This window comes from Balearica regulorum, chromosome 7, assembly GCF_011004875.1.
Source record: "Balearica regulorum gibbericeps isolate bBalReg1 chromosome 7, bBalReg1.pri, whole genome shotgun sequence".
NCBI classification, from domain to species: domain Eukaryota; kingdom Metazoa; phylum Chordata; class Aves; order Gruiformes; family Gruidae; genus Balearica; species Balearica regulorum.
In genome coordinates this window covers 28,568,208-28,592,905 of record NC_046190.1, presented here as the reverse complement: position 1 = coordinate 28,592,905, position 24,698 = coordinate 28,568,208, and the positions used below count along the sequence as shown (strand labels likewise).

The 24,698-nt window shown below is 41.1% G+C and overlaps 3 protein-coding genes and 1 long non-coding RNA gene across 9 annotated transcripts in view; 1 reads left to right on the top strand and 3 right to left on the bottom strand.

The window, feature by feature from the left end:
* Positions 1 to 24,698, top strand: part of LOC104641674 (DPY30 domain-containing protein 1) — a 291,916-nt gene that overhangs the window by 258,988 nt on the left and 8,230 nt on the right. The gene's annotated exons all lie outside the window — the stretch shown is intronic.
* Positions 1,838 to 13,722, bottom strand: PRXL2A (peroxiredoxin like 2A). 2 transcript variants are annotated; one of them, XM_075758690.1, is made up of 6 exons: positions 13,482 to 13,722; positions 7,356 to 7,535; positions 6,903 to 6,994; positions 3,627 to 3,767; positions 2,460 to 2,624; positions 1,838 to 2,322 (listed from the first exon to the last, which is right to left on the bottom strand). In XM_075758690.1, exons 2-6 carry the CDS (start codon positions 7,531 to 7,533, stop codon positions 2,224 to 2,226), a joined length of 675 nt encoding a protein of 224 aa, XP_075614805.1. In that variant the 5' UTR covers positions 7,534 to 7,535; positions 13,482 to 13,722; the 3' UTR covers positions 1,838 to 2,223. The 2 variants fall into 2 exon arrangements, with proteins under 2 accessions (XP_075614805.1, XP_075614804.1); XM_075758689.1 differs by lacking the exon at positions 13,482 to 13,722 and adding an exon at positions 10,205 to 10,373.
* EXOSC3 (exosome component 3) lies at positions 7,356 to 24,395 on the bottom strand. Of its 5 annotated transcripts, none has more exons than XM_075758684.1 (5): positions 24,067 to 24,395; positions 23,823 to 23,972; positions 22,809 to 22,960; positions 22,497 to 22,552; positions 21,181 to 21,354 (listed from the first exon to the last, which is right to left on the bottom strand). In XM_075758684.1, exons 1-5 carry the CDS (start codon positions 24,376 to 24,378, stop codon positions 21,329 to 21,331), a joined length of 696 nt encoding a protein of 231 aa, XP_075614799.1. In that variant the 5' UTR covers positions 24,379 to 24,395; the 3' UTR covers positions 21,181 to 21,328. The 5 variants fall into 5 exon arrangements, with proteins under 5 accessions (XP_075614801.1, XP_075614798.1, XP_075614799.1 ...); XM_075758685.1 differs by having other exon boundaries at positions 21,220 to 21,354; positions 22,497 to 22,556; positions 24,067 to 24,391; XM_075758686.1 differs by lacking the exons at positions 21,181 to 21,354; positions 22,497 to 22,552 and adding an exon at positions 7,356 to 7,535 and having other exon boundaries at positions 24,067 to 24,389.
* On the bottom strand, positions 15,422 to 16,880 carry LOC142602635 (uncharacterized). Its single transcript, XR_012836387.1, has 2 exons — positions 16,695 to 16,880; positions 15,422 to 15,973 (listed from the first exon to the last, which is right to left on the bottom strand). It is a non-coding gene; the product is annotated as an uncharacterized LOC142602635 (long non-coding RNA).

Below are 24,698 nucleotides of genomic sequence, written 5' to 3'. Positions count from 1 at the left end.
TCTTTGTGCAAGATCTGTCCTCTGCAAATGGCAAAGCTTTCCAGTTCCCACTGGAAAGAAAACTCAAAACTCAATATGAGCCATGATCCAGAATTCCCCTCCAATTGTAGGATATTTGTGATTAGGAGCATCCTGCAACTGTAAGAAACAGTAGCTTCCACCCATTTCTTCTACCATCTCTTTTGCGTTTCCTACCACTTGCACTCCAATGTAACAATACGCCCACTGCAGACAAGTGGCCACTTACACAATGCTTTGAACTTTGCAGGTTTGTAGAGAAAGAATTGTAGGTGCCTTGTGTCAGGCACACATTGGTGGTACAGGTACTTCCTTTCAGTGGCAGGACAAAAAGCCCTCAGGCACAATTCTCCATTTCATGGAGCAAATGCTTGGCAGCTGTCTGGCTGCTCTGGATGCCATTCAGAGGAACCCACCTCCAGTCAGTAATTTTATGTCTTTGAGCACTCAACAGCTTTTTGACACCATCTTATGGGCATGCTTACCCCAGCAGCTCAGAACACAGACAGAGGCAATACACAGTTCTCTGTACCTGTCCATGAATCTTAGGACAGCAATCACAGAGTAGGTCTGCAGCAGGTTGTCAATTTGCTGTAGACTTTGCCACTCTGCCTTCCAAACTCCTGTTCCTTCCTCCATCCCCCAACAGTCAAACACAAATTTCAGCTGATAGTAGCATACATGAGTCCAATTTTCATTTAGTTTTCAAATGAAACATCTTGGTGAACATACGAATCACTCAAAATCCTCACTGCTAGTGTTGTTTCAGGGAATTGTGAAGAACAGACTCATAAATATTTTCAGTTAAAATTATTTCTGCCTGGACAGAAACATTAAAAAAAAAGGTCAAGATTTCATCCATAATGATGCTATTTTAAAGCCTGCATAACTGATTTAACACAGACCAAGGCCAGACCTCAGTGTTGTGAAGTTTTAGAGTTTCTGGCATTTAGGTTTCATACAGTCAGCATCATGTATGACCATTTTTTTTGCACACAGCTCAACAATACAGATAGGCACTGGCACACAGAGCAAAAATAGGCATATTACTAAAGTTTCAGAGGTCCAAAGTATCCCTGCCCTCAGTACTGACGACACATGAAGGTTTCATTAATTTTAAGGTCATAAGAAAGCAGAATGACAGTCCAGATTGACCTGCTCCCAGGACAAAAGAATCTTTTCCTTTAATTCTTCTGCTAGCTTAGTATGTTCTAGCCAACACGTTTGTCCAAAGTTACAAGCCTTCTACATACACCAGCTAATGAACAATACCCAACACTTGATAATCCTAAGTGCAATGTTAGAATTTTGTTTAGGCTTTGAAACATCAGCACATTTGCAAAACCCACGCTCTCCTGTTCATGCTTCAGTCTAGGTACATATATTTGGCTATGTATGGTACCAGCTCCCATGGATCATATTGTGCAACACTGCATCTGTTTTTAGAAGTAACAGCCCAGCCATTCTTCTACTGCAGAACTCAAGCCAGGATGGAAACTCTAGCTAATCCTCTCCCTGATATTGCTCCATTGTTCCTTTTTTTTTTTTTTTTTTTTGAATCTTAAACACAAGAAAGAACTTGCCCTCATGCCACAGTTATCTTCTGGAATGAACATTAGATGTCTACAATCTTCCCTGCAGGGAGTCACACTAAGAGCTGAAGAGCTAGAGCCAGCAGTTAACTAACAAGAAACTTATTGGGTAGATACAGTGGCACGTCTTGAATGCAGAATCTCAGAATAATCTAGACTGACAGGATTCAGTCTTCTAGAAAAACAGATGTGTTTACATGTTAATGAAAAAGCAAACACCAAAGGCATTTCATTTACATAGTTTTATTACGCTTCGACCTCAACTGGTACTCCGTTACCCCAGCCTTAGGAGTTTTTCTCCCCTAGGTAGCCATGTTTTCAACTGACTGTCTCTGACTGAAAACATCTAGGCTAGGTCAGATTTTAGACCCAGCCTTTCATTAATACAGTCAGACACAAAAGAGCAGTTGAAATCTTGACCACCTGAAAGGCTGCAAAGCAAAAAAAAAAAAAAAAGATCCAGGAGGATTTTCATCATTTTGTATGTTTGAATAGAGAATCTTTCCTCTGCGTTGGTCACTAAATAGTTAAGAAGCAATTAAACTGCACGTTCAAGAAACATGCATTCTACATTTCAAGCTGTGATCAGAAACATGTGCAACTATTTTTCCGCTTATGAAGCTTGTGGTTTTATCTTCTCAGCAGCTTCAAGGACAGATAGAAGGCTGACTTTGTCTCCAAATTCTTTCTCACGATGTTCCAGTAAAACACCCTAGTCAAAGACACAAGACAGAAATTCATACATGAGTCTCCCCACAGGAGATCAACTGACTAGCAACTGAACAATTCCAGAAAAGAAACTTCCGGTCTCACAGGAGACATAAAAGCCTCCTAGATGGCCTGCAGTACCTGTCTTCCTGCCCCAATCACATATACTCCTCCCAGGGTGAATCCTTCTCCTTCCAGGTTACCGCTATATCCACTTTTCCAAGCACGGAAGAAATTTTGCCAGACCCCAAAGCGGAAGAAGCCCGACATCATCATTTTTCGTCTGCGTGGACCATAGAAGCCTTTCTGCAGTGAAACAGAAAATATCTCAACACACACAGTGAAAAGGAATTTCCTCCCAAATGAACTTCAGGAAACCAGTCAACCCTGTGTCCAAGAAAGGTCACAACACACACAAGCTAACCAGGCAGAGCTAAAACGAAATTGCACCCCAACTAACCTCTTTAATGCACTACCTCACCACTTACCTCCACACAGCTAACCAGTGGTACTGCCACCATTCACGTGGTCAATGATCCACAAGTATTTAAGCCCCATGTACATCTACATCCCTGTGGCTGACGAGGTGCTTTGTGATAAATGTCTTTTTTCTTATTTTTGAAGTATGGCAATAAAAATGCTAGTAAAGGGATAACAGTGGTGCCAAATCCTGAAACTTTATCAGCCATCTGGGTTTTTTTGGTTTGGTTTGTTGGTTTTTTTTTTTTTTTTTTTTTTTTTTAAGTCAGCCTGATTCTTTCATACAGGCAGAGTGGAGAAGGAAAATAAAGGTATCTTCCAGTTGATTTGGGGTATGACATATTCTTTTTCCTTCAGAAGCCAAATGATTTCTAAATGCATCTTTTGAGTTAAGTTTTGTAGCCACATGAGACTGGCAATACAGCATGTGCCAGCATACTGAGACAAGCCACATCACTGCAATTTGGGCTGTACATCATGAATTATGTTTGTCACCTTCAGACCTTGATTCACACATCATAAACATCAGCCAGTCACACAGCCAGTGGAAGAAAGGAATAAATATTAATAGGCCATATTGTTTACCTGTTAAAGGGGAGGGGAGGAATAATCCGGCAACAGCATGTTATCAGTGCATAGCTACAGAGCAGTTTATAAGCTGAGCAGCATATATATAGAAAAGCAAAGCTAATTAACTTCTTAAACTACAATGCTACTAAATCCTTTTTCATACAGACCACATTATATCTATATTATTTATACAAGCTCTTCAAAGAGGACATTCACAATGTGTTTTTAAACAAAAGGAGAACACCGACTTCACTATACCTTTTCATCCAGAAAGATTTCTCCTTTGAAATAATGCTGAAAATCCTCCACTTCAGTCCCTATCTTCTCTTTCACAACAGCATAGAGAGGGACACCCAGCTTGGACAGCTGAGGTTTCAGAGAGGAGAGCTCAGAAGCCTCCTAAGAAAGGGAAAAAAGGCTATAACATTTCCGGCAGTAGATGGAGATTGGAAAGCTTCATCTTGAATTTCAGGAGTGGCAGAAACATACATAAATTCTAGCTTGAGGTGCAAAACAGAAACAGACCTGCAAATCAGACATTTAAGCTAATTCTACTCCTAGGCAAATCTTTATTTTTACTAATTTTTTTTCCATTAAGCATGGAGGAAGGAGATTTTTTTGAGCATTTACTGGATAAAATATAAAAAAACCTGGATAAAACACTGGTTTAACTCAAAGCTGCAGACATACCTTGCCTGTTCCGGGGCTTCAACTATTTTTTTAAATGTTTACAGAACAGTGAAAAGACATGACTTAACATTCCCAGTGAAAATAATCAGGGAATTTCTTCATACACCTTCAGTATCCCAGAAGCAATACTGCTTTTTTTGGTGTGTAAGAGTGTATGGTGTCACCAGTCATCTGCTGGGTTTTTTTGTTCTGCTGAAGGAATCTCAGCTCCCACAGATTGTACAAAGGCCTCCTAGGTTTCCAGCAGACTAGAGTGCACACACTGCAAATGTTTCTTCTCATCTCCAATGGAGAAAGGCCATTTTTACTGAGCAAAACTCCCACAAAGAACCCCACACTTTAAAAAACAGACACAGTTTATGTGAACACCCTCAGCCACCGAACTGAAATGCCTTAACTCAAAGGCTTGCAGGGTATCTAGAATTTACTGAGTATCAAGTAGCAGACAGAGAGGGGTGAACAGACAGGAGAAAATACGTTAGAAAGACATCAGTAGGTGAAAGGGTAAGGGCAGCTTTCCAATTCAATACTCTGTCTTTTTCAGAGGAAACGAAAACGGATGAATCAGCATCACAAGCAAACACCGAGTAGTAAGTGTGAGAGTTTTCCCTCAACAAAATACCTTATGATCTTCGTAAAAGGGGCCTTAAAAACAATTTTATCTGGGATTTCTGATACAGTTCAAAACTCTCATAATCAACAAAACAAACAAAAAATGTATTGCGACCTAACATGTCCGAGAACTCATGTTCCAGGCTAGTGCAGTGGCGACCCGTGTAAGATCAGCAATCACCGTCTCTGGAGAGACAGTGATACCATCAAACCTTGATGAGCCTTTAAGAGAAAGGTGCTTCAGCAGTTTGGTGGGGTTTATTTTCTGTCTCCTTGCTTGGCTTTCAGAAGGGGAGAGAGCAGGAACAATGTAAGAGCATAGTTAAGTTGTAAAATTCTCAAGAGATTAGATTTCAAGCAGCATCTTGGGACTAGACCAGACTTGTTTTTCTTTACTGCTTTTTAAAAATGATACAATAAGAGAAAGCAGAGAGGTCTATTTTTGTGGGCAAATTATAGCACATAACAGCTGTACAGCCTTACCATGGGGCTGTGACCATTTCACCTTGTCTGTGAAACTGAAGCACACCCTAGCAGAATACTTCCTCTCTCCACCAAGGCAGGGACAACCCAAAAAACCCAATTCCCATTTCAGTTTCTCCCTCTGATAGTTCAACTATGGCTCTTCTGCTACTTTAGACTGCTTGAGCTGATACCTACAGTATTTAGCAAGCCCAAGGCACTTTCACAATGACTGGAGCATTGGATCACTACATGACTGGATCCTGGTATCAGGTCAGTGACCTATGAGGTAGAATGGCCACTTTTCAACCCCACCACTGTGTCCAGGGAAGTACATACTCCTTCTTGGTGCTGTCAACAAGGACAAAGTTGAACATGCTTTCCAAGATGTAAGATAGTGGGAAGCAAGTGTATTTTGCCTCTTGCAAAAAATGAAATAAACTGAACCATTCCACCAGCTCAGAGTGGGGAAAGAAGCAGCTTCAGTACTATGAAGAAACATTAATGGACCAAAAAAAAAAGGCAACTGAACTGTTCTTAGGAGAAAAGCAAGAGTCAACTCACAAAAATGCTTTGAGTATACACCAATCAAAAATAACTTCAGTTTAGACAATTTAAAAGCTTTTTCAAACACTTTCACAGTTAAAATACAGAACAGTTCTTTGCCTTAATTAGCTGGTAAGTAACATGACTGCCTCTGTTAAAAATTTGAAGCTTTGAACCAAAATTAAGAATTAGAAAATTAAATTTCTCTCTCCTCATTTTTTCCTGAAAGAAAAAAAAAAAATAATTCTTTGAATTGAGCTCTTTATTTCTACTTAGGAAGTTAGCATTAAAAAAAAAAAAACACCACAGTAATGAATTTCTGTCTGACTGTATGTGAAAGACACAGTCAGGCACGTAGCACGTTCTCCTGCCTACGCTACACCTGTTCAAAGAGCAAAGTACTTAAATGTTTAACCTTCCATGAATTCTACACATACTTAAGCAGTTACTACTGATGGGAGCAGATCCCTTAATTAAGTGGTTGCAATATTAATTATTCCATGTTATAGAGTAGTGAGTAACAACGTAATAGCTATTTTTCCCCATAGCTATGAGAAAAATAATGGCCAAGGTACAAGTTATGGCTGTGCCCAGGCACACAGTACATTCAAATTGTATTTTAACTGTCTCCTCCCACCTCCACCCAAAGAGTCTAATGCCAACTTAAGGATCAAATTTTGTTTCCCAGCCCACCGTGTTATGGAACACTAAGTCCTTGTCTTCAGACTCCTTACCTTCCTGCCTCACGTTCAGCATCCAGAACAGCAAGGGACTCCCCTTTATGCTCATCTCTTTTTTGCCAATAGTCTTTATCTGATGGCTTTCTGCCAGTCCAGTCTTGACCTGCTTTTGACCAGAGACTACTTGGCTTACAGAGATTTATTTTTGACATATGGAATACAACTAGCTTATAAGACACATTACCAGTTGGATTTTGTGTGATCTCCCTTTCTAATTACCATGGGCTAGGTCCCTGGTAGATGTAAAAATTATGTCTCCATTGCCTTCAGAAGGAAAATGCTCAGGACCTAGACTATACAAACCAGCTGCAAAGAAAGCTAAGTATGCTGTTAGCTGGCAGCCAGTTTGGGCTAGGAAACAAGACCTTTCAGATCATCAGACGTATTTGATGACCGTTCTATTCACCCCCTCCCTTTATTTTAAGGGAATCTATGCCAAGTAGAGCTCAACTCTTCCTAATTAATCCCCAAGCCCAGCAAGTACCTCTCTGCACAAAAATCATCCAGGTCTTCGCACAGCCATGATCACTGCACCATTCTTCTTCCATAGTTCTCCTGCTTTGAATGTTCTTTCTTCTGTTTATATAGGAGAAACAGCACCAACAATAATACCAGCCATTCTTGTTTATAATGCTTTAAGAACCAACACAAAGCATTGCTGAGAAATCCACAGTCAAATAGCGTTCTATCAGAAAAAATGTCTATATGCATAACAGGGTATTACTGCTTTATGGATTTTTAGAAGTCTGTCATGTTTCATCCAGAAGTATCAGTTTTGGTTGCTTTTCCTTCACCAGAATTATCTGCTATCGAGGACACTCAACTACATGTTATAACTAGGAAAGACTAAGAAAAACTTTTCCAACCCTGGCCTTATAAAGGTTCTTATAAAAGCCCAATTATCAAAGAATGTGGGTTGAAACATCCAGAATCTTACCTGATCCCAAAGTTTTTAGCTCTATCTCATCTAAAAACTCCAACGTAGCCTTTTCTGGCTTGGACAAAAACAAGTCAGTGTTAGCAAGGACAATGCCTGTCACAGCTGCACCAATGGCTCCAAGACCAACAGACCACATGCCCATGGTGAAGATCCCGAAGTCAGGCAGGAAGGACATTTCTGCAAAGAGAAAGAAGAAAGCAGCTCACTGGACATCGGTGATGCCAGACAAGGAGGAATTGGATTAAAACAATTAAAAGGTCACGTGGATATTTTTTGTTTGACTGGAGATAATCTGTATATTTATTTATGTACTGAACTGGGTTTTAGAAGATCTAGATTACATTCCAGTTCTGTGTCTGACCCACATAAAAACTATTAACAAGATATTCTTACCTTTTCCTGCTACAGGACCGACAAAAACATTCATGATTAAAGTGCTCAGACGCAACAGGGAGAAAGATGATTGAAATATATGTGAGTAATAAAGACTCTAACAAGATGACCTCTATGTTAGCTGGTAACTTAAATTATTTCAGTAAGACAGTGGTTTCTTTCAAAAAAAGAGGCGTTTGTAGATTAAATGGGGGTTTTTTGCCCCACTAATCTATGTTAAACAGTGAATTTTACAAATATACCACAGAAGACTTAAAAAAAATAATCTGTATCTGGTTCACCACAACTGGTATCCTTTCGTGTTCCTTACAGTGCCACGCTAGAACCAAAGCAGGCACCAAGCCAAAATTAGAGCTTATCAGTCATGCCTGCAGACAGAAATATGTACACTTGAAACCATTTTATTAGACACAGTGATCCAACATTACAAACATGCCCTGGATAGCACCTTCTATACGCTAACCGATTTGCACTCTTGCTAAAGCAGAAATGACATCAGGAACAAACAACTTAAACTCACACCCATCAGTTAGAACTGATAACATTCCAATGGAAGCCAATACATATGCCTACTTGAATCTTAAAAATACAAACACTGCTTGTCGTCACTGGTGACTCTGGTTGGGTGACAATTTTATTTAACCACCATCCATCCACAAACCTTCCACAGCCCAATCCTGACCCTTGCACATGTTCCACAAGCCTGGGAAGGCCTGACAGCCACTTTCCAGTGAAGCAGCATCAGTTATGAGGATGCAGGAAAGCACACTTAGCCCTGCCTCGTGGACAAAAATTCAAGATCCAGCTCTGAGCAATAACTGGTACAAGAGTCATTGGAGTTTTGGCAGTATAAGAAGTCACTGTACACTTACTTCACAACAGTTATGTGTTACAAAGGGCTGTAGATTCGCAGTCGCTCAACTTTAGTATTACACAATATGGAGAATCAAATTTTTTCCACAGCTGTCTGCAAATCCCTATTCCCTGATATACTGTTTTGGTAAATATTGCTGTCTGTATATACTTTTGTATGGGAGAGGGTTCTTCCCCTCATAAATATAGGAAAATATTACCGTTCTGAACTGTGACTGGCAATAAACCAGAGACACACTTAATCTTTATCTCCACAGCTAGCTGTTGCCTGTAAGTCAGAACTAGGAGTAGCTCCTCGCTTTTGTGTCAGAGCCACAGTGCCCAGAATTTTCTGGGAGAAAATCCCTTTCCATCCTTCAAACTAGCTCCAGAATACTACTGACAAATACAATCAACTGCCTATGTGCAGAAACAGCTAGAAAACATATTGAAAAAAAATTGCTTTGTTCTTTTAGCAGCATACTTGGTTCCAAGGAGGACAGTATCACAGAAATGTAATTCATGATCCTGAGCAGGAAACAAGGCCAGTTTACACAAACATACCATAGATAAAAAGAACAGATTCTACCCCATTTCACCACTTATTTCTAACCAAGGAAAACCTTCCTTGACCGTATCTGCTTTCTCTAAATACTTTTTTAAAACATGAAGTCATACTGTAATGACAATTTTTTGATATCCGCCTCTGACTCATATCAGAGACCATCCTGACCCCAGCCTTTGGAATGACCAAAATCTAATTAAAAATCTATTGGTGTAATGCAGCAATATCCTTGCGTTTAGGCTTAAAAATCTCCGTTACAAACAGAAAAGGCTATAGCCCTGCTCCCTCCCAGAGCTGGATTATCCAACTACTCTTTGGACTTGAATCTTGTCTGGTCAAGAACTGTTCCCAATTCTTAGTTATGGGGGGGGGGAGGGGGAGGGGAGGAAGGTGTAGCATTATCAGCATCGCTAAAAGCCAGCTACCACTCAGTTATAGCTGATAGAGAGGAGATCATTAAGCTTAGTCAACACACCTCTTCAGTTTAATTGGACTCTTTGGTCTCCACTCACTGACAAAAAAAAAAACAAAACAAAACTATTCAAAAATGTGAATCTTTTGCTATTTAAATAAAAAGGGGAATGGAAGAAGCAGCTCTACGTGCTGATACTGAAATTCTTCCCCTGCTAAGCAAACACCATAGCGAGCCATTGTGAAAAATGCATATGGGAAACAGCAGCCAGGTTTATTAAAACATTTTCTAAGACAACAGGCTGAGCCCTGACACATCTATGCCATTGAAGCCCAAGAGAAGAGACTAAATGGAAAACAGCTGAGCATTTGCTACTAGCAGCTTCATTTCTGTTTAGCCGCTGTTTATTAAGGAAATCTGAAGCTCAAAAGAACTTCACAATGCTCCACTCCACCTTAAAATACAAACATTACTGCCTCGTGATCAAACTTTGTGAGTTTTTAAACATCAAATGACAATCCACAGTAAGAAGATACAACAAAGCATTCCGTAAGCCATAATCCATGAGGAGCAGATAGAACAGAGCATCCTGTAAGCCTGTAACATTTCAGTGCACGCACTCACCAGACCCCATGCAGCCCGCAGGAGCATCAGCCACCACCAGCTTCCCTGAATGAGAGTGCAGGCAGGAGAGAAGATCAACTGCGCTGCCACGGGTGGCAAGTGGGCAGGACCAGGCAGGAGTCCAGCTCTGGAGCCTTTGCCTTGCGGCCAGGACCTGGCTCTCAAGTGTCTTTGAGCAATACGTGGTGGTTACGAAAGAACAGGCTGTCCAATCCACAGCAAGATTGTTTTCAAGGTATCTTAATCACTCCCTTTTTTTTTTTTTTTTTTTTAATGGAACACATGGTTACCCTCTTGGGTACAGGAAATGGGAATTACAGAAAGCTTTTCTGAAGCTGGGAACACAGCACTGAACTTTAAGATCTGCATGCTGAAGTGCGCTTTTCTGTAGAACTGTACATTTTAACAAGTAACATTTTTGCTATGTTTCAGCCTATTCTACTTCTACCCCCACTGCATGCCAAAACAATAGAAACAACCCTGGAAACAATTAAAAACCCATGACAATGCACAATGTTAGAAAAAAGCTTCAATATAGAGGCTGCACTGGTGAATTAACCCAGCGTTTCAATGCTAGGTTACCTGCTTATGTGGCAACGTCCCTTAGCTAAAGAGCATTATTTTCTCTGGAACTATCAGATCTGCAAGCTCTCAACTCTGCTAAAACTTCCAGAAGGGAATGAGCACTTCTCTTTCCAGAGAGCAGAGGCCAAAGAAAAAAGGAAAAACATCTTTTTGTGTGTTTTTGTGGTGACCACAAGAGATCTCCAAGATAAAAGTGACTTATTTTATAGTCTTGTCAGTACTCAGCTAACCAGAATTTAAACAAGCTTAGTCTTAATCCTGTCGTAAGTGCCAGTTTATGGTCTTCACTTTGTGTCAGGAAGACCGGTTAAAACATGGTTTTCTAGATGTCTCATTTCCCTCCCACCCACAACCAGAGCAAAAATTGTCATTAGGAGGATAGCTATCCTTAAACATTTATTTTAGCAGTATAAACAGGACCCATTGCAGCTGTGTCAAAAAAAAGAAGGAAAGTCTGTGTTTTCAAGTTGTCAATAAAACTGAAGGTAGCACACAGATTTACTTAAATACTTTTCCTAAGACGACAGCTGAGCAGAAGTGGAAGCACTCAGTGGGCACTAGCGTATATACCTTGGCCTAAAATGGCTTTAACCATTGCTTATTCTTCCCTTCTCTCCCACTCCTAACTTCCCCAAGAATTTCTATATTGAGCCTAAAAATCTTTCAGAGCTTTGTCAGAACTTGCATATCCCAAACATAAGTTGAGCAGATTATTTTTCATGAGACATTCCCCCAAGAAATGAGTCATATGATTACAAAGATATTTGTAATCTAACTCATATAAAGAAAATTTATAATTCACAGTAACCTGGTAACATGCTTATCAAGATTTCATGAGCTTTTAAATACCATTAAGGATTACAAAATACAGTATCCTGACAGGTCTTCAAAATTAGCCCTGTTTTAAGTGGGGATTTGACTAGAGAAACTTCAGAGGTCCCTTCCAACCTAAATTGTCCTTTAAATGCCAAAATCAATGCACAAGCCTCCTAACATTTCTGATGGCATGAATGTAAGTAATTTTCACAACATGAGGGATTTTTTCTTTTCTTTTTGCCATTGCCAAGATCCTGTAACAAACCATTCGTCGTGTCAACAATAACAGTCATCTTTTTAGGTTTCTTCCCAGCCTGTGCATGAATTCAGTACAACACTTCCCTTGGCTCTAACTGAAGAGAAAGTTGCTGGCATCAAGCAAGCAAACCATGCTCCTTCCTTTGAAAGGAAGTCTGTTGTTAAACCAAATAATCTCCCCCATTCTGAGAATGTTTTAAAGAAATACAGCATCTCCACAACTCTTTTCTTTTGAGCAAGGCAGAGCAAAGAACTCTTGCACAACACTTTGGAAATCTTCTAACTGTTTAGGTGCATTCAGAGGGAGCAGGCAGCTAGATACCATGTATGGGAAATACAAATCTCTGCTCAGTCAGCCCAATGGAGATACCATGGAGATGGGAGGAATTACTGGAGCACAGAACTGCAAAAAGTACTTATGTGAAGACACTACACGCTAAACTCATTGCTGGGTCTGCTGGGGATCCAGAGCAGGAAAGCTGCACGCTGTGGCAGTCTGCAGAGGTAGGGGAAGAAAAGGAATACCAACAGACCCAATAATAATGTAAATCAGCATCCACCAAAAACACAGTGACCCACTAGGCAGCAAGCGGTCCCTCCTGTTCCAACCCAGCCATGACTCCTGCAGATTCAAGCTTAAATTATTTTTCCACCTTTTTGGACTCTTAGGCCTTGCTTGTATTTTAACTTTCATATTCCTCACATTACATAATTCCTAAGAGCAAAATTATTCGTTACTAAAAGGAAAAATACAAGATAATCAAAATACATTTAAACTCCAACCCAGAGGGGCAGCTCTATGCCTAAACTGGGCTGTAACACATTCGTCTCTGTAGATATGCCCACAACCTAGTTTACCCTTTCTGCTGTCGGCTATGAACCCGGTCTGATGGGGAAATTGTCCCGGCGGCTCTAGAAGAGAAGGCTGGGAGGACCCTGCACTGGCACTTCAAGCACCCTGGAGGTGCATTCAGTGGATTTCTTAAGAAAGAAGAGACCAAAGCAATGCACTAGGAATGACACGAACCAAAGCACCGAGTTCTCTTTGTCTTTCACTAATCTTGCTGTGCCTACTTACACCCCGGCTAAGTTACAGAAGAAAGCAGGGATAAATCAAAATATTAAATCACACGGACAGGCATAAACGGAACTTCAGACCTCAAAACGTGGGGGGAAGCAGCACAGCACTGACGGCGAGAGCGGCGCGTCAAAAGGCCATCACGGCCCTTCACGGGGGGAGGGAGGAGACCTCACCCGCGGCGACCCTCCGGCCTGTCCTGTACAGCTGTTCGCACGGCCACCTCAGCCCCTCCCGCCTCAAGTCAGCCAGCGCTGCGCGCCTCTTTCCCGCTGCATGAGCGGGGCCAGCCCCGCCGGCACGCACCGCGGCGGGGACACAGCAGACGAGCGGGGATGGGGGCAGAAGAGCCGGCCGCCGCGCAGGCCGGGCCGGGGCAGCAGGCCGGCGGGGGGGGGGGCGGCGCCGGGCCTGGCAGTGCCGCGGGGACAGCCCGCTCCCCGCGGCCGGTGCAGCGGCCGTCCCCGCGCCCCCCCCACCCCGGCCGTGCGCCCCGCTCCCACGCCCTTCCCCCCCCGCCCTCCGCGCCCCCGCACTCACGCTGCCGCACCGCAGCGCACCGCAGAGCTGCTCCCGGCCGCCGCAGGGCACGTGCGGACGGGCGGCGCGCAGGCACCGCCCCCGGTGCCCTCGGCGCAGGCACGGCGTCCCGCCGCGCAGCGGGGACCGGCGGCGCCCGGCAAAGCTGGGTGCCCTTCGGACCGGCGTCCCCAGGGCTCGCCGCCGTGCGCTGCACGGGGCTCAAGAGAGCTGCTGCGCTGAGGGGGATTATCGCCGCGTTAGGGACTGGAACCAATCAAACCCTTCTGTCCCTCCAGGGACCCCTTTTCCCCTCACTAGGATTGTTCTAGCTTCTGGCTAAGCAAGGAAACGAAATATAAGATACAGCCCTTAAATACAGTTAGAGCAAAAAAACCGCCCATCATGACTTAAGTCCGAGAACGTAGTGAGCTTATCATTCAAGTAGTCTGATTAATGAGGCACTTAAAATGCTTTCTTATATATTACATTCAAGAATATACTTGCTCAGATAAGCCAGCCAATAACATGTCACAACATCATTTAATGAACGCGCTCTTTAATTCCGTGCGGTCATGAGGCACCGCTCCAGTCAGAAACTCGGACAACTCATCTTCACTACTTTGGGACGATCTCCTGAGGTCTCCAGTTAACCTGGCACTTGTAATACCAAAACCCAAACCAAACAAGGTAATAGCAATGACAGCACAGTCCAGTCAGGAATACAACAAGCAGCTCAGGAGAAAGAACATAACCTCGTTGATGGTACTGGAGAGGCTACATTCCAAACAACTGCGCACCACTGATTTTCAGCATGTCCCACACTTATATAGGCCAAATGGCCTTTTCTTATCTCTCTTAACTGGCAGTCACCAGCTGCTCTGGTTAGACCTGCTCAGTTTCTGTTTAGCACAGAGCTTGGTTTTTTGAGGAACCTGACCACAAAACAAGGTCTCTGCTAATTAGAAGCAATAGAAGCATCGTGGTTCTGGCCTAGCACAGATCAAACTGGAGGCAGCAACATGCCACACGTGCTGAGGTGCACCAGCACGCCTGCCCAGGCACCCCAGCAGACCCCTTCGAGCAGATCACAGCAGCTCCCAGAGGCTGGCTGCTCCCTGGCCCCACTACCCTGCTCCGCAGGGGAGCACAGCATCCCTGTGCTGCTGGACAGCAGCACCCAGCAGCGGTTTTTTCTAAGACAGCATCACATTGCTCAGTAGATGATGTCAGAATGGCAGAGGCTCAGGCAGTTGCAGGGAAAATATTTTGGGCCTGTCAAAAAATTGTGGTAGCTATGCTTTTATCTGGACAAGTGCTTGTAGAAATCAAACCCGTTATAAAAAACACACTAAAGCACAATTAAAAACTAATCTATGGAAACTTCATGGCAGAAACAGCATTACTGTACTATCTGAAAGAGGTGGGGAATCTGGGAGGACAGTAGAGTGTAGGGCTGCTTTTTTCCCTTGGAAATGCATGAAACCAAGTAATATCTTTACTTTTTCTCCTTAACCAGTGTGGTAAGGCACTCTGTCAATACCAAACATAATACGCAAAAGTGGCTTTCTCACTGTTTTTGAAATACAGTCAGCATTTGAATATATGTATCTTTGCCACAGCAATCCTTGAAAACCACTATGACAAAAAAAATGAGTGACAAATTTTGTCAGCCATCATCATGTAATTAAAACGCTAATTTCTGCAGGCTGTCAACATTCCTTTCTTCTGAATCTTATAATGGTTGTGGCTCCAGCTGTCAACATTTGGCAATGGTAGAATTGCAGCTCCATTATTTTTGTTGCCATGGTAAGCACACAAAACAAAAAAACCCTTTTTCTAAATGATACTTCTGCACGTTACATCTCTAACAATCTGGCAGCTAGCTTTCACAATTCTAAGGTAGACAGTAATCCTGAGGGGAGGGGGGAAAAAAAAAACCAACCCACTCTCACAAGACAAAAACATCTTTTTATTTATTCTTTGCCCTGAGTAAGAGTCCATGACAAAGCAACAGACAAGAACAATAAGCAGTAAATCACAGAAGTGACTCTGACTTCATTTGTCCCTATCATAAAAAGGAAAAATGCAGAAAACCCCAAAAAAATCTGAGCCCGCACATCTGGATTCCATCCAAGAATCTCTGTCCGTTACAAGGCAGTGAAATCCCTTGAATGCATGCACACTTCTAATAGATGGCAAACTCAAAGAAAAATGGTGTTATGAAAATACTGGAATCTAACATTCTCTGCCTGTGTCTCCAGAAAGGCTTGCTTTCCATGAAAAGCTGCTGTGTTGCATAAGTGAGGTTGCAGCAACAATTATTTTGTCCTTATTAGACTAACTTAGCCTTCATTGCTTTACAAAGTTAGTGAGATTTTGGCAGGAAAGTTGCATGGGAATTTGAGCACTTCGGTCTTCTGGTTTTCCTTCTTGATAAAATCCTATTATGATTGATCTGTAATAGTTTAGCTTTTCTGTACACCTATTCAGATGTTATTCACACATTTTTCCTGTTAAAAAAGAGACTAATGAAGTACCTAAACACAAAAAGAACACTTCACAGAGCAACAGGCACCAACATTTAATCTTCTAGTTCTCAGGTTTTGAATAGTGGTCTTAAAAAGCACATTGAGCCCTTCTCTTGCTGCTTTCGTAACTCAGTTTTATAGCAGTTAAACAGAATGAAGAGTATCAGTCTGCAAACAGCTTGTGTATCAGTTTAATTAAATTTCCCTTGCATGCCTGTGCATAAGTCACCCAGCATACACTGTATCAGTACCTATGCTAAAACACGATCTAGCATTACGAAACTTTCAATTCACATACAGAATGACAAAGCTGTGTGTTATTTCAGAAGTTAATTATTTCTACTTCTTGTTGGATCATGCTTCTATAGACCAGCTTTAGACCAAGGGCGTTGTTAAGACAAATGGCTTATATTAAACTGTCTTTTCTATCAGTAAACAGGAGCTCTCAGAAGCAAGGAGGAAACAGTGGTGGGCTAAAGGAGGATCTAGGCCCTGTATCTGTAGAAGGATTTTCAGACTAATTAAGATTTTTGATATTGAGCCAATAAGATTAGTTGCAGATATACAAAAATACAGCTTGAACTTTTCACCCACATGCTTCTAAAGGCATATATATCCACACAGATGCAGACTGACATAGGTTTCAGCCAGATCAGGCAAAAGCCATCTCTTGTTTGGAGGCTGTACAGTGATATGTACTCACGTGGTGGTATTTTCAACATCATCCCAATTCTCAGGAAATAAAAGCGCCAGTCTGTCTACAGACAGCCTGGACACAGGATTTTAGATTTATCTTAAGTAAGATCAGGGTGCAGTAGTCACTGAAGAAACCAAAAGGACCTACAGGTCTTTTGAAATCAGTTTCACCCACATGAGCAGTTCACAGTGCAACACCCTCCATCTGGACAAGAGCAGGAATAAAGAATTAGTAAGTCTTTTTAATGGGTATACAGATGTGAATACAAATCTCTTCTGGCAACTGCCTAATAAACACTGAATCACAGGAAAGCCTACCATTTACAACAAGACAACAGACAACCAAAGCCTTTGGAAAGAGCAGATAAGGTCATTAGTCCTTCTTTCTGTCCCACAGTCTTTAATAATCTTCATGGTCTACATTTTTTCCTTGTCCGATTTACTGCAGTGCTACCTATACTGTTATTCTACTCCATTTTGCTTCATTTTTGTCATACTAGGTAGGACACCGAGGCCTAGTAAAAAGTTATTTTTAATGACAATTCAAGCCACTAGAACAGCGATCAACCTTCAGGCTGTATAGGCAAAAACAGGCTCTTGAACATCCCAAAAACGCCCTATCGATAGCACCAGGTAGTCACTGCACTTAAGCAAGATCAGGACATCAGAGGAAAACAGTCACTCTGCAGCCTTCCTGGTTAGCCACCCACAACTGCTACATAATTTCTATTAAAATCCAGGCACCCAACATGTTTCTAGGCTATTTCTCTCTCAAGTTGTTGGGGCAAAACTGACATGTTTAATTCCTTACTATATACTTCAATAGTAGTTACACATCTTGCAATCTAGACAAGTTATTAGTAAGGACAAGGCTGCTTGTGTTACAACTAAATGAAGTGTCCAACATAGTCCTTAAGACAGCTAGTTTTTATACTCAAATAATGTCTATCTCACCAAGTTGGTTATATGTAGCTAGAAAAACTGGTGTATTTTTTTATATAAGTATGCAAAGCCTGGAGATGAACAATTTGTAAGGTTTAAAATAACCTGTTGATATACTGGTTGATTTAGCTGTTACTCAATTACCTGCTCAAGCACTAAGAGAACTGAGTTTTCTCTAACAAATTAATACTTCTCCAGTAGTAGATGAGCTGCTTTTAATATTTAAAATCTGAGAGAAAAATTCCATGACCTCTTCTGATAAAAGAGCATCTGAGTTAGGAAAAACAAAACAACCCTATTAAAAGTGTTGACACCAATCTGGGTTGTTTTAACAGAGCTTGGCTAGGAATTAAATACACATACCAGCAAGCCTCAGTTGCAACTTCTGGTGGTAAGGTGGTAACGAGTAGTTGGGCACAGCACACTTTCAATCTAGCAGAGCTACAGCCGCACTCCAACGATAGCCTTAGAGTTAAGCTCTTAATCCTCTTACTACATTGAACTATTTATCTGTGAAAATTTCTTCTGCTAGAGCAAAATACAAATGTTTTACTATCCTATTTAGTTTCAATACTGCATATCTGTACTTTCTACTAGCATTTAGTCTTGGTTTTTATACAACACATCAACCTAGGAAGGGCCACAAACTGTGTTTCATATTTTCAATATATGGTTTCCATTTAATTCTTTGTGAACTTTAAGGCATTGTACTCATCACTGGGGATGCAGACTACAGCCATATTGACATCTACAATCTTTACTTAACTTTCATGGCAACAACTTGAAACAAAAGCAATATAAGAAAGTACCCAATGCACAATCACTGAGTATCTGAAACAAGTGACTAATGAGTGGAATCAGCAAGTGTGTACATCATGCAGATAAACACAAGAGAATATTTCAAGTCCACAGCATCACATCTGCAAGTTCCATTTCCTGAAACATGTGTTTATGTACCTTTAATGGGAATGTGAAGGAATTCCTGTAACCTCTCCAGCAGAATACATAAGTCATGATCAGTCTTTCTTTCTAGAACCAAGTTATATTCTGTGTCACTCATAACAGCAATATTGGTTTAGTTACCAAGCCAGAACTAAAAGTTCACAAAGACTATACATACATCTGACCGATTTTGCCTACTTTGTTCATTAGATAAAGCTTGTCAAAGCTAGTAATTTGTTTAAGTTATGTGGATAACTTTGTCTCCAAGTAAAAACCACCAACAAAAACCCAAACCAATATTTCTGCATTTTAGTAATGTGTTTAAATGCATTTGCTTTCAAGCATTTTCCCCACACCGATTTTGTTCACATGCACTGTCATTTTTGCCACTGAAAAATTATCAAACTTAAGTGTAGTACATACTTAAAATGATTGTCTAGGGGGTAAACCTAAAGTACTTAGCAGACACACCATTTTGTTAAACTAAAAACAAGCATAATTTCAATGCATTTTGTTTCCTGTTCTTTGTTTAGCTAAGGTTATATTTAGGTGATAAGCAGTTGACAGTGGGACAGAATAATGAGTGGTGTCAAACAGGGCACTGATGATAAAAACTTTCCAGGTCACCATTTGCTGTACTGCACCACCAAAACAGCATTTTAAAATTGGGATTGTTCATGTATCTTGCAGGTTGGGCTTAACATTCAGACTTTTTTAGAGAAAATGGAAGTTGCTTCAACAGGTAAAAGGGGAAATGGTAAGGCTAATTATATTTTTCAAGCCACAACTCTTCAGGAAATGATCTGTGTCATTCCCCATTCCTGTGGTTTTATAATGATGATCCAAGAACACTCACAGAAAACAAAGTTGCACCCTGAGATGATTTGGCAAGTACTTTTCTGCTTATGCCAGCTATTGTTCTAATAACAGACAACCTGCAGGGGCCCTGGTTAGCTCAAGTTGAAAAAACACTGCAGAAGAACAGTTAGTGAAATCCTTAAATTACAGCTTTTCATGTGTGGTAAGAAGTAGATTATAGGCCTAAAGGATTTATGGGATGTGAATGAAAGTCACTTGAGCTGGGAGAAGACAGGTGAAAAAAGATGACTAAAGATCTACCAAGCCAGATGAGCAATACCCTAAATGCTAAACAGGGAGGCCAGTGAAACGCAGAAAAAATTCTGAGCTGTAGCCATTAGACTCATATGGAAACCATTAGTTATATTTTTACTGAATCAGGGGAAGCCCTAGGTAAGCATATTAAAGATGAGTCAGAGGAGTGGCTCTGAATTGAAGCAATTTCTAAATGAAAGATCCCAAAAGAAAATCATATCAAATACCACAGGCTGAACTTTGGATGAAGTACAGAATAAATAGCAAGACATTTGTTTCCACTTGGAATTAAAATGGCATTCAGGCTTACTCTAGTCCTTTCTTCTAGTTTCTTTTAACCATTGCTATCAAACAATTTGGCTTAAGAAACACAAAACATCATAGATCTAAATAACTGCTTAAACAGCTCCAATGCAGTTCATTGGGTACATACAGTCAAAAACCTGCCTCCCACAGGAAGCTGGCATCAGTAATTCCCCTTCCACTACTCCACAGTGCTTCTCAAAAGAGCAGTTGCAAACTATTCACATATTAGACTGACAGCTTATATTTCCTAGGACAGCATTTCTTCTACATGTATCCAAGGAACTATTACACAGAGAAGCCAAACACAGCTTTTTTCAAAAAAGCTGATTTTGTTAAACCTGAAACAAAGCTATATGGAATCTTCATGCTATAATGAAACAAAATATAAAATGTCTAAAATTGAGAAACACATGGCTATTGCTGCAGCAGTTTTTATATAATCTCTAGTTAAAAAGCACTTATGAAAAAGTTGCAAGTGACTTCAAATAGTATTACTGTTAAGTCTATTTTTTTTACCTCCAGTAAGCAATCAAGCCTCCTGAATGTTCATACCGAAGTTATGTCCCATTCATTAAGACTAGTAGCCAGGTTATCTTTCAGGGAAAGTGGTAAGGTCACTATGACCGCATTAGGTCTCAGCTAATCATTTGCTTTAACCACCCTATGATTATTTTATCCTATGCCCTGTAATTATGTTCTTGTATCCTCCGCCTGCATTTCTTGCCAAATTTTATGAAGTACTAAATAATCACTTGTCACTGCATAGAGCATCTGACCAGAATGAATGACCTAAATAATACTTTCTGCTACCCCAAATAAACATGTATTGTTTGAAGTTTTAATATTAATAATGACTAAAAAAGCAAATATACACAGTTTATAAATTGACCAGTTTTCTTAGAAGAGACTTTAGTTACACCTCAAAACTCACAGCTAATAAAAACTTTAAAATACTTTCCACATCAGTCAGAAAATTCAGAAACAGTTTCATAATCACAAAAGTAAAAACAAAGTTCTAGATAAAACAAGCTGTACAGATAAAGGGAACTGAAGAACAACAGAAGTCTAGTACTTCATTTAAAAAAGTTTTTTAATATAAATCTGAATACAAAAATAATCAAGACACTCTACAGTCATCTCAAATCCTCAAGGTTTTCTCTTATCAATTCCCTGACAATTTGGCCAGTGCTTGTTTTCTCTGTTCTGCAGTCATATACTCACAGGCTTCCAAAATATTTACTATAATTAAAGTCTGTTGAACTGTTTTAGCTTTTACCCATATTCTTCCATTCATTCCCAGCACCAGCTCAAATGGGTACAATTGTGACAACTCCTGAATTATTTCACATTTGGGAGCCAAGAGTCTGTAAACAAGATTAAAAAAGTCAGAGGAAGTAGAAGTGGTCACATTTGACAGACACCACATTATCATCAACCAATAACTAAACTGCAGTACTGGCATTATGGGAGATAATAGAGTAACACCAAAAGGTAAGATGATCAAATTGCATAATCATCTAAAATAACAATACAGTATCAGATATTTAATTCTCCTCTCAAAACATATGCACCTAAAAAAATATATCATTCATGAACTTAGTTTTTTCCTAATTAGATTCAGAAGCAATACCTGACAAATTTAAAGTGAACAGATACTTTTATATCAACTCTATAATTTAATAAATTCTAGAACTACACTGTTTGACAAAGTGACATTTTTAAAGTGCTGCTATGCATAAATTTGACACCAGAGTTAAAGATATGTCTTTCAAAACACAACTTCCCTCCTCCTTTGGGAGAAACTATTAACAGCAGTAAATATAGAAGACTGTTTCTATTAGGTGACAGCATACTGGAAAATGAAATATCAAGAATATTATCATACATCTAGGATTAAATCTACCTTCAACAACCTTTCTCAAAGAAAAATATATCAGGATTTCACAGTTTACTTGTAATATACTGTTATTTCTTTAATTGCATACAGACAAACTTAGGAAAACAAGTAGAATGGTCAAAAAAAATTTTATTACTTCACACTGACTTCTCATAGGACATGTAAACCAGACAAATCATTACTTAAACCCAGGTATGAAATAGCTGCTTTGCATCTCCAGATTACTTTGCCAAAGAAAACCAGAAGAACCCACCCAAAAGCAACAACAAAGCTTGACTATTATTTATCCATATAAGCTAGTCTTCTTTGATAGTCACAAAAAAATCTGGTATTTGCATCAGCATAAGTAACTCCAAAGCTCACAATTTAAAAGCTTATGGAAAGGTCCCTGAATTAACACGTCAGTTTTACATCAAAATCCCACAATTTAAGCTCTATCCTTATTTTAATAATTTATTTTTCTTGGGAGGTCAGAAAATTACGTGTATTGATGTGGAAAGACCCCTTTAATTAGCTGTCAGTCAAATGTACATCTCCTACTATCCCATGAAGCAGAAAAAGAACAGTAAGCATTTCCAATTTTTAAACTCCAAGGTAGTAGGTACATACCTGAAACCCCAGCTTGAACATTTGATTTCCCCCAGTCAACGGTTTTGTTTTCCATACTGCCTTGGCAACCACATCATCTTTTTTAAACAGGTCACACAACACCATATAGAAGAACATCTAAATCTCTTAAGGCAAAAATACATACTCCTTCTAGTTCAATATCCACACTCTATTCAGTAAAACTGGTATAAGTGCACTAAAATAACAATACACTCTGATAATCAAAGTTGTCCACACTGTTCAAAGGAAATAGTAGGGCAAATCCCACCCACCACATTACCTGTTAGAGTGACTACTTTTTTTAGTACTTACTTTCTTATTAGACCCAAGGAAACTTTGAAGAGGAAACCATCTTGTCCAATTATTCCCATTCCACTTGATCTTCCACTGCTGTCTATACAGACCATCTCTGGTTCCATGTCTTTATTTGCTACAAGGAACTGACCATAAATAAGATCTCCCACCTAAACAAAGCAGTGACAAAAGCCAAAGTATTACAGAAGATCATGCTGCATATTTGTAATAAATACTCAGTTGATAAAGACCCTCCCATGAGGCCACTTTTCAAAATATTGGTGACAAAAATAAACTGGTATAATAGGAATTCTCATTTTCTCATCTTCTACTAGAGGAAACATCCACTAGGAACAATTATCTTGCATCACTACTAGAATTTGAACGATACAAAAAAAGTACAAAATTTTATTTCAAGTTGTATTCTTCTTTTCCTTTTTAAATACTAAATATAATTTTTTCTTTATTTAAGGGTATTAAAAGTCTAACCAACCTGCTCTTATAATCATTTATCAGGAAAACAAAAAACTCACACTAACCTATTTTGTTTTTCTTTACCATCCATTTATACATTCTGGTGATGGTAAGTCAGTTGAATACAGAAGCTATGGCATGCATGTGCCACAAGTGTTTAGAACAGCGTTATTAGAAAAAACAATTGTTTTCTACCAGTACCAGATAGTGTAAAACCTGGTTTTAAAACCTTAACTTCAAAGTGCTCCCTTAGATCTACATTGCTTATGAACTGCTGACAGTATTATGGGAAAGTTAAACTGTAAGGAGTGAAAAAGCCTGCCATCTGACAGATATGAAATCACACTAGTTACATGTTAAGAAATCTCAGAAAGCCCCCAGCCTAATCGTGCAAAAACCTCTAAGAAGGGCTACGGCAAAACCACTGCAAATAAACCTGCACTACTCCTCTTACACGCAGCTTATAAAAATACCTTTTACTAAGAAAAAGTACTAAGACATAAAAGAAGCACCAAACGACAACGCTAAAGCGTTACCTCCAATAAACAAAAGTATTACCTGTACATTTGGCCTGTTCCTCTTCGTGGCCCCTTCAAAGGCCAAGTAGGACAGAGACGCTTGCTCGCTCCCACCGACGTCCAGCTTAAACACGTCTCCCGCTTTGGCCGTCACTATGCCTATGACGTGGTCGCCCTTGACCGGAACATACTGCAAAGGGGGTTCGTGAACACGCAGGTGAGGCAAGTGGCGACAAGACAGGGCCTCCCTCCCCGCTCCCAACCCGGTCCCTCCGCGTCCCTACCCGCTTCTGCTGCGAGTCCACCCAGTAGGCGCCGCCCGCCGCGCTGCCACCCGCCTGGCGGTGCCGCAGCAGGCCGCACTTGGTCACCAGCAGCCCGGCCGTGCATCGCCGCAGGCCCGGCCCGCAGAGCAGCCGGCCCCGCGGGGCCGCGCCGGCGCCCAACCGCAGCCGCTCCGCGTCCTCGTCGGGGTGGGCAGGGAGGAGCAGCACGTCCCCGGGCAGCACTACTTGGCCCACGCAGGCCTCGGCCTCCGCGCCGCGCCCCGCCGCCATCGCCGCGCAGGCGCCCACCCGCCGCCGGGAGCCGCGCATGCGCGGGGGCGGCCGGCAGCTCTCCCGAGGCGGCGGGGCACCTCTACCGGCCGCTGCTAGAAGGGCGGCCGCAGCGCGGGGCCGCGCCTCCCCTCTGCCCCGCGGCTAAGGGCGGCGGCGGCTTTGCCGGCCTGTGAAACGTGTTCGCAGAGCGCCAGCGGCACCCTCTGGCCTGAGCAGTAATGCCACCTATTACGTCCTAGATACGAAATACCGACACCAGCTCCTTACCTTTCAAAAATCCGTTTTATCAGCTGTACGCCTCATCACTCCGACGCAGTCTTTCATTCTGGCAAGACCTCACTCCGCGATCTATTCGC